This window comes from Salvelinus fontinalis, unplaced genomic scaffold (genome assembly GCF_029448725.1).
Source record: "Salvelinus fontinalis isolate EN_2023a unplaced genomic scaffold, ASM2944872v1 scaffold_0222, whole genome shotgun sequence".
NCBI lineage: Eukaryota > Metazoa > Chordata > Actinopteri > Salmoniformes > Salmonidae > Salvelinus > Salvelinus fontinalis.
Window position 1 is genome coordinate 120,001 of NW_026600431.1, and position 10,000 is coordinate 130,000.

Here is a 10,000-nt window from a genome sequence, read left to right on the forward strand (position 1 = left end):
GTGTGTGTGTGAAAGAGAGCGAGTGAGAGCAGACCAGTAAGAAAGCACTACTCACCCTTACTTACCCTTCCGTGTGATTGACTTGATTGCTCCTGTCTGTCTCTCTGTGTTCCTCAGTACTGTCTGGAGCTGTATAACCCCAACAGCAGGGGTCAGAAGATCAAGGCGTGTAAGACAGAGACAGACGGCAGAGTGGTGGAGGGGAAACACCAGTCGTACACGATCTGTGCCGCTACAGCTGAGGAACGAGACACATGGATAAAGAGCATCAGGTACAACGCCTGGAAGAACACACTGGTGGGAGGAGCTACAGGAGAATACACACACACCAGTGGAGGCTGGCGGGAAGAGCTGTAGGAGGACGAGCTCATTGTATTGGCTGGAATGGCATTTATGGAACGGAGTCCAACGTGTGGTTCCCATGTGCTTTGATGTGTTTGATACCGTTCCATTTATTCCATTCCAGCCATTACAATGAGCCCATCCTTCTATAGCTCCTCCCAGTTCCACCACACACACGCACACGCGCAGGCGCGCACACACACACACGCGCACGTGCACGCGCACACGCGCACACACACACACACACACACACACACACACACACACACACACACACACACACACACACACACACACACACACACACACAGATAGACAACACAGTGACTAGGGTCTGGCTTCAATGATGGACTCTTTTGGCAGAGAGCAACTATGTCACTGCATACATCGATAAGAACATTTGAAAAATTTCTGTGACTCTCCCGACCAATCAGGAGGCAGACGTTCCAGAACGTCGCAATTCAAAACCAAAGTTTGCAGGCAAAACCTTTGCAGTGGTTTTAGTGAAGGTAGTTCGCCACTTTCAAAATGCACTCATTAAAAAGAACTTCTGTGGTCTCCATCTTACCAGCTACTATTTAGTATTTGATTTAAGCGGTAGAGCAGTGACCTAGGCAGGGACGTACTGTCGTTCCTCTATGTTATCTAGGTTGGGCTTTTAGAGGCTCCACACGCTCTCACAACACCATTAACTACCTAGCATCCTGTTATCTCACGTTACAGAGCCAGCATCACCAAGGACCCCTTCTATGACCTGGTGTCGGTGCGTAAGAAGAAGGTGATCAACCAGGCTCCCCAAGACTGAGACAGGACAGCACCCCCTGTGGATCAATCACAGTACTGCATCACAGAGGGAGATGGAACCCCTACAGCAAATAGTACAATCAATAGACTTTGGTTCAGGTTCAGTGGATCTGACTAAGCATTGGGAACCTGGACACTTTCAGCAGTGAGAATCAGGACTTTCTACCTAAAAAAGGAATTAGAAATTAACCTTTGTCATAATGAGGGATAATTTGTTTTGTTGCAAGAAGAGTTCCTGAGAAGACTGCTGGGGGAAACACTGATTTGGACTTTTATCTGGATTAATTCAAAGGGTGGAACTGTGTACTGTCTGGAAGAGTGACTTCTCATTTTGAACCACGGCCGTGTCAAAGGACTTCCTTCTTATCCTGTGAGATGAAATACTGTCATTGTCAGCAGCTGTCAACGTGACCTGTACATACTGTTTGTTGTTAAGGTGACAGAAGCGAAGCCAAGAGAGTGGTTTCTCATGTGTACATAGTGCAGATAGAAACAACCTCAAGCATGGCTGATTCCACCTACTGTCCTTGTATGACTCTTTGATTGTGTCCCAAATGGTGCACTATTCTCTATACAGTGCACTACTTTCCACCAGAGCCTTATGGACCCTGGTCAAAAGTGGTGCACTAAATAGGGAATAGGGTGCCATTTGAGATGCAGCCCTTGTCTGCTGTTATAAGACCTCTGTGTCTGGTTTATCATACCTGTTCTATGTACTGGATGTACATCATGCTAATAGATACCACCTCGAACGTTGCTGGCTTCACCAACTGTACTGGGGCGGCAGGTAGCCTAGTGGTTAAGAGTATTGGGCCAGTAGCCACGAGGCTGCTGGTTCGAATCCCCGAGCCGCCTAGGTGAAAATGCCCTTGAGCAAGGCGCTTGACCCATAATGTTTGTGTAAATTGCTCTGGATAAGAGTGTCTGTTAAATGACTGAAATGTATGTCTCTGTATGCTAATACTTTAGAGAGGATCTCTGAGTCGCCTGGTTATTGTATCTGTTCTGTCCACTATGTCTATAGATAAGACTGTATTGGTTAGAGAGAGAAACCATCACATCTCACCAGGAAGTCAACACACTATTTATATCACAGAGGTGAACAGAGATAGCATACAAACACACAAAGAACTCGTCTGTCACCGTCATGCCATACAAGCACCAAACACACACAGCACCTGGGAGTACATATACAGAACCTGGGAGTACATATACAGACCCTGGGAGTACATATACAGACCCTGGGAGTACATATACAGAACCTGGGAGTACATATACAGAACCTGAGAGTACATATACAGAACCTGGGAGTACATATACAGACCCTGGGAGTACACAAACAGAACCTGTGAGTACATATACAGAACCTGGGAGTACATATACAGACCCTGGGAGTACATATACAGACCCTGGGAGTACATATACAGACCCTGGGAGTACATATACAGACCATGGGAGTACATATACAGAACCTGGGAGTACATATACAGAACCTGGGAGTACATATACAGAACCTGAGAGTACATATACAGAACCTGGGAGTACATATACAGACCCTGGGAGTACACAAACAGAACCTGTGAGTACATATACAGAACCTGGGAGTACATATACAGACCCTGGGAGTACATATACATAACCTGGGAGTACATATACAGACCCTGGGAGTACATATACAGAACCTGGGAGTACATATACAGACCCTGGGAGTACACAAACAGAACCTGTGAGTACATATACAGAACCTGGGAGTACACATACAGACCCTGGGAGTACATATACAGACCCTGGGAGTACACATACAGAACCTGGGAGTACATATACAGAACCTGGGAGTACATATACAGACCCTGGGAGTACACATACAGACCATGGGAGTACATATACAGACCCTGGGAGTACATATACAGAACCTGGGAGTACATATACAGACCCTGGGAGTACACATACAGACCATGGGAGTACATATACAGACCCTGGGAGTACATATACAGACCCTGGGAGTACATATACAGAACTATTGTCTCTACCATGTTCTTCTATTCATGTTTATTTTTTTATCTTGTTCTTTAATTGTTCAATTGATTATTAAATAAATGGCATACAAAGGCCATTGTGAACATGTCAGATTACTGGGTGGTAGTTGCCTGTAAGCACAGATCTAGGATCAGCTCCCTCTCTCCCAGTCCTATTCTCAACCATCAGAGTTAATGTTAAACTGACCATAGATCAGTAGTCAGGGGCAAATCCACCAGTAGGGTGAGAGCAGTAAGTCCTGTTTCAGTCAGAAGGAAAGGGACACCTGCATGTTCCAGTTGAACACACACACACACACACACACACACACACACACACACACACACACACACACATACACACAGTCTGGTAAAGCTAACCTTGTGGGGACACACAATTCAGTCCCATTCAAAATCCTATTTTCCCTAACCCCTAACCCGTACTCTTACCCTAACCTTAACCTGAACCCAAAAACCTAACCTTAACCCTAAACCTAGCTCCTAACCCTAACCATTTCCTTAACCCTAACCCTAGCTCCTAACCCTAACCCTAAAACTAACCCTAGCTCCTAACCCCTAACCCTAGCTCCTAACCCTAACCCTTAACATAATTCTAACCCTAACAATAATTCTAACCTTAACCCTAAACCTCCTATAAATAACATTTGACCTCGGGGGGACGAACAAAATGTCCCCAATTGGTCAACTTTATGTTTGTTTACTATTCTTTACTATTCAATAGTTAAACACGGTCACACACACACACACACACACACACACACGGTAAGAGGAAGTGAGAGATAGAGGAACCTGTGTTTGTTTCTGTGTGTGTGTGTGTGTTTGTTTCTGTGTGTCCAACACTGATCTCTATAGAGATGTGACCCCTGCCGATGGTGTTGGGAACAACACACTAGACAAAAGGACCATCTCTCATCTCATCTGACAAAACTAACAGTGGTACAACCCAAGCCTCCTTATTCGTTCTAATGGACATAACCTATTGTCTCATACCATTATGGTGGTGTCTTGTGCTGAGAAAACTTAACACAAACTGAGTCTGTAGCAATGGTATAGCCTGGATAGAGCCAAGTTATTACCTTATGATTATTAGAGGTCTACATTAATGAGTCATAGGCTAATAACTGCTATGGAAAAACATTCCTTCATCTGTTTAAAGCCTCAGTTGTGTTTCTAATGCTCCAGGGTGAAGTTTCTCCTCTGTGCAGATCTAGGTTTAGTTCCCCTCCCCCAATCCTAACCTTAACCATTAGTGGGGGGGAAATGTCAAACTGACCCCAGATCAGCGTTTATGGTCAGTTGGGCCAGTGTTGAGCGAACAGTGGTCTTTAGTCATCAACACCTCTCATCGCCTTCCTGTGTGCCTCTGTACTTCCTGTTTCAGTGTTGCGCCACACATCAGTGTTCCTCCCTTGCATCAGTTCCCCTCACGCCTGTGGTTCCTCTCTGTGGTTAGAGCTGTAGCAAACACCCAGAGAGGAGGGAGGGATGGGATGGGAGTGTGTTTGAGAGAGAGAGGCTTAGAACTGTGCAAACACACCCAGAGAGAGGGGGAGAGGGTGGAGGGAAGAGAGAGTGCAGGAGGGAGAGAGAGATGGGGAGAGGGTGGAGGGAAGGGAGAGAGCGCAGGAGGGAGAGAGAGATGGGGAGGGGATATGATGTATTTGTGAGGAAGTGACAATGCTTGGTCCCATCAGCAACACAGTGCTAAACTAGTCCACCAACCACACACACGTCAGAGCGTCAGAACACGTGTTACAGCTATTGAATCGATTCTGCTCATTCAGGTCTACAGCCACTAGATGGCAGACCAGAATCATCACTGTCTACAGCGCATTCACTGAAGACAAAGACATGACCACAGAAACCTTAAACATCATCACATGACCACAGAAACCGTAAACATCAGCACACGTAACTGCCACTGGCGAATCAGACCACAAATGTTACACGACTAGAACACTCAGAAAAACATTTTTTTTAATGTACTGAATAAACACACACTCAAATATCCATTCAAATCCATTCCACAATCCACTTATCATTGACATACGTTGGTCACAGCATGAAACACACACCTAAAAGTCACATGAATTACATACAAGACTTCAAAAGGCGACATGACATTATTCTTTACATGGTAAGTAAGTATCACAGACTTGGTGCTCAGTGACACAGGGCTTCTTCAACCTGGAATCCACTGTGATGAAACCGCCACGTCCACTTACACTATTACCACAACAAAGACGTTACTTCAAACACGGATGCTCTTTTCCTCAAAAGGAAAACAACAACTAATGTGCCTGGGGGCTGTTTCACCCATCGCCGATCTCAGCACAGGAAGGCTCTGTTTGTCCGTAGAATATCTCTGTACAGAGCAAGTAGAATTGACACATTATAGTAATTATTGCACCAGATCCCAAAGGTATTATGGAATCCCACAGAGAACCAGTTGAGTGGGGTGGTTTGAATCCAGATTGACTCAGGTTTTGAATCAGGATGGACTACATTTGTTCTTTGTTGATGGCCTACGGCTCTGTACGCCTGAAATAAAGAATGAAAGAGGGAGGGAGGAAAATAGTGCAATGATTAAATGACTTGAGAGAGATAAACAGAAATACAGGTATTGACATAACGACGAGAGAGGGAGAAGGTGAGGGAGAAGGAGAGGGAGAAGGAGAGGGAGAAGGAGAGGGAGAAGGAGAGGGAGAGGGAGAAGGAGAGGGAGAAGGAGAGGGAAAAGGAGAGGGAGAAGGAGAAGGAGAGGGAGAAGGAGAGGGAGAATGAGAGGGAGAAGGAGAGGGAGAGGGAGAAGGAGAAGGAGAAGGAGAAGGAGAGTGAGAAGGAGAGGGAAAAGGAGAGGGAGAAGGAGAAGGAGAGGGAGAAGGAGAGGGAGAGGAAGAGGGAGAAGGAGAGGGAAAAGGAGGGGGAGAAGGAGAAGGAGAAGGAGAGGGAGAAGGAGAGGGAAAAGGAGAAGGAGAGGGAGGAGAAGGAGAGGGAGAGGGAGAAGGAGAGGGAGAAGAAGAGGGAGAAGGAGAAGGAGAGGGAGAGGGAGAAGGAGAGGGAGAAGGAGAGGGAGAGGGAGAAGGAGAGGGAGAAGGAGAAGGAGAGGGAGAAGGAGAGGGAGAAGGAGAGGGAGAGGGAGAAGGAGAGGGAAAAGGAGAAGGAGAGGGAGAGGGAGAGGGAGAGGGAGAGGGAGAGGGAGAAGGAGAGGGAGAAGGAGATGGAGAAGGAGAGGGAGAAGGAGAAGGAGAGGGAGAAGGAGAGGGAGAAGGAGAGGGAGAAGGAGAGGGAGAAGGATAGGGAGAAGGATAGGGAGAGGGAGAAGGAGAAGGAGAGGGAGAGGGACAAGGTGAAGGAGAGGGAGAGAGGATCAAACTGAGCTAAAATAATGACAGAAGAAAAACAACTTACTGTCATCGTCTTGTGTGTTGACAGTCTGTTGAGAAACACTCCTCAGGCTCTTTTTAAACTTCTTACTCTTCATTGGTTGTTTCACCATGACTTCAAGGTTATTCATCTCCTCCATACTATTGGTTCCCAACGATGTGGGGGAGGAGATTGGACTGGTTGCCGGGCTATCACCCTCGGTGTCCACGCTCTGATTGGCTGTCGATTTCCCCTTGAAGAGTTTCTTAAAAGAGCGGGATTTCTTCTCCAAAATGCTGTTGGTTTTTTTCGCCCCTACCTTCCCGTCGTCGGGTGGTAGCGGGGTGAGTTGATCCAACCACTCGCTGTTCACCTGCGTTAGTCCCTCAGGACCCGCAGTTATAGCCGTCTTTTCTATGCCTGGTAGATCCTGCAAGGACCCCATCAGTCCAGGAACACTATTCCCGTACACCAAAGAGTATTTGGGGTTGTGGTATTTATGTGCAGGCACCAGGAGATCACCTCCACGCGAGTTGCCTAGACTGACCTGGAATCTGGATGTGGCGACTCGTAACTGGGGTTTTACGGGCTCCACTTTGAGCCGCGTGGCGGCGGCCATGTTGGGAGGTGGGCTGAGGTTGAACTCCTTGTAGAGGTCCAGTTTTTCGGAGACGGCGTAGAGCTCGCAGAAGTCGCGGTCGAAGAAGTCGATCACCTGGCCAGTCATGACCGTGATCATGTTGCGGTCCATCCGAGACGAACTCCATGTGAAGCTAGAGGAGAAGAAGATCACAAGAACCATGTTTAGGTCTTCAATAAAGACACAGTGAAACACACACAGCCGAGAAGCTAGAAGAGAAAGAACAGATATGTTATGTCTTGGAAATAAACACACAGTAACACACACACACACAAGACAAAGACAGAGAGAGAGAAAGAGAGAAAGAGAGAGAGAAAGAGAGGGGGAGAGAGAGAGAGAGAGAAAGAGAAAGAGAGGGAGAGAGAGAGAAAGAGAGGGGGAGAGAGAGAGAGAGAGAGAGAGAGAGAGAGAGAGAGAGAGAGAGAGAGAGAAAGAAAGAGTGAAAGAGAAAGAGAGAAAGTCAGGAAGAGAGAAGAGAGAGAAGAGAGAGAGAGAGAGAAAGAGTGAAAGAGAGAAAGTCAGGGAGAGAGAAGAGAGAGAAGAGAGAGAGAGAGAGAGAGTGAGAGAAAGAGAGAAAGAGAAAGAGAGGGAGAGAGAGAGAAAGAGAAAGAGAGGGAGAGAGAGAGCGATAGATAGAGAGAAAGAGAGGGGGAGAGAGAGAGAGAGAGAGAGAGAGAGAGAGAGAGAGAGTGAAAGAGAAAGAGAGAAAAAGAGGGAGAGAGAGAAAGAAAGAGAGAGATAGAGAGAAGCATACAGCTACTTTCTCTCACCTGTAGGAGCCGAACATGACTTTGTCCCCATCCACCAGCATGTATTTACTACACAAAGAACCAAGGAGTCTACCGAAGGACAGACCCAACCCTGTACCCTGAACTGTACGAGTCCTGATGTGCTGAAAGATACAACACACACAGTTATATAAAGGGTTAGGGTTATGGTAACTTGACACAGTCATAAACAAAATGCACACAGAAAGCCATCAACTCATCGGTGTTAAACCTCCCATATCCAAACTACCATCTGTGCATATTAACATAGAAATCTGTTGAATTTAAGATGCCAAAAATCACGTGACATTTTATTTATTTAGCAGACGCTCTTATCCAAAGCGACTTACAGTTTTCCCTTACTGGTCCCCCAGGCGTGTCACATGATCACACATGACACAGGGCCCTTGTACAACACATAAGTGAGTAGCCTAAAGCCTTCAATGTCCTCTGCTTCAGTATGAGGGACCGCCTCTTACCCGCAGGTGCTGAGCTCCGACCTGCAGCCTGCAGCACATATCCAGGAAGTGTGGAACCCCGCTGACATCCAATAGGATGTAGACGGCCACGGAGCGCCGCGACGCCGCGTCCAGCAGGTCCTGCAGTATCTGGATGTCTGTCAGCAGGTCCATGACTATAGCTAACACCTGAAAGATACAAAGACAATCAAACTTTATTTAAACATGTAATACAATCAAACTTTATTTAAACACACATAGAGGCAGGGGTAATCAAATACAATCAAACTTTATTTAAACACCTGGAGGGAGAAACACAGCAAATACATTCAAATCAAACTTTATTTAACGGTCAACAATTACATTTAAAAAACATACAATTTACACAATGTATATGAAATATAGCTAGAACAATACATGGAAATAAAAAGTGATTAACATCAATAGTAGTGAATCATATCACTTGAAAGTCAATAAAACAATGAAAAACCTCCCTGACAAAAGGCCATACCACAATCACTGACTGTCGGGCTGAAAGCACAAGCTGGGCCGACAGGAAACACTTAGGCTTACACTAAACCCGGGGTGTTATAAAGGCTTATAAACAGTGACATCTTGGCGGTGTAGAGACATTTTTCACATTTTTAAGCCAATTCCTGCAATTCTGCACATTTTACAAGGAGCTGAGAGACAATGTTGCAGTTGTAAATGTAGTTTCCTGCCGTGCTTGGCACTGTGCCATGGCTAACGCTGTGTTCTGTTGCTCAAACATCATGACAAAATAAATACTGCTACATTCATTGTTTTAGGACCTTTCAACTTTCTCCCTGAGCTTTAATGTTGGTGATTGTTAGTTCTCAGAGATGATTCTATGAACAAATATATACAGTATGTCCATTATCTTTACTACATACTTTATATCTTGTTTTAGTGGTTTAAATTTACACTGAAAGCGTTTTTTCATCCCTAAAATGAAACATATATTTTTTATATATATATATTTTAATCCACAATATATATATATATTTTTTTTTACATTGTTTGGACATAGGGGCCTGAAAAAACGCTTAGGCGGCCGCCTACGTATTTCAATGGAAGGAAATAGCTGACCCAACACGTCTCCTAGTTGCCCCAACATGTCTCCTAGTTTCCCCGAAGCTGCCAGGCTGGCAGAGACAAAGCAGAGACAGAGACAGGTATGTGGGGAGGGGTTTAACACAACATAAAACACCTGAGGAAGGAACTAGGAAGTGGAATCTCAGCTATTATTTTTCCTCAGAACTGGTTCTGTTCTGCTTAGCTTTTACTTTCTGTTTGACATGGGGAATTATTGAAAAAGTAGGAATTTCCATGGACCTACAACTCTCTGGAGTAGAATGAGACCGATACATTGACTTGAATGTGTCCACAACATAACACCGTCTTTTCAGTCAAAAGGAAAAAAAATAGGATTTGAGTCACTTCAAAATGCCAATGTGAACAAGGCTTAACTAGCAGCCCTACAAAAGCTTTATTCTTGAGATGACCTCCGTAATGGGAAAGGGTGGAGGAGGAAAAGGTTTCTTCATTCCCATGAATGTTCTCATT

At 45.4% G+C, this 10,000-nt stretch overlaps 2 protein-coding genes across 2 annotated transcripts in view; one reads left to right on the forward strand and one right to left on the reverse strand.

The window, feature by feature from the left end:
- The window catches only part of LOC129844747 (cytohesin-2-like), an 18,764-nt gene extending 15,486 nt beyond the window's left edge, over window positions 1-3,278 (forward strand). Inside the window, exons 12-13 of the mRNA XM_055912831.1 lie at window positions 118-272; window positions 1,066-3,278. Coding sequence (XP_055768806.1) covers window positions 118-272; window positions 1,066-1,147 — 237 coding nt within the window. The 3' untranslated portion in view covers window positions 1,148-3,278. The remainder of the gene's footprint in view (window positions 1-117; window positions 273-1,065) is intronic.
- A 1,864-nt stretch (window positions 3,279-5,142) lies between these two features.
- The window catches only part of LOC129844749 (protein FAM83F-like), a 9,341-nt gene continuing 4,483 nt past the window's right edge, over window positions 5,143-10,000 (reverse strand). The window contains exons 2-5 of the mRNA XM_055912833.1: window positions 8,435-8,602; window positions 7,959-8,080; window positions 6,594-7,321; window positions 5,143-5,723 (exon numbers count right to left, since the gene is read on the reverse strand). Coding sequence (XP_055768808.1) covers window positions 5,674-5,723; window positions 6,594-7,321; window positions 7,959-8,080; window positions 8,435-8,602 — 1,068 coding nt within the window. The 3' untranslated portion in view covers window positions 5,143-5,673. The remainder of the gene's footprint in view (window positions 5,724-6,593; window positions 7,322-7,958; window positions 8,081-8,434; window positions 8,603-10,000) is intronic.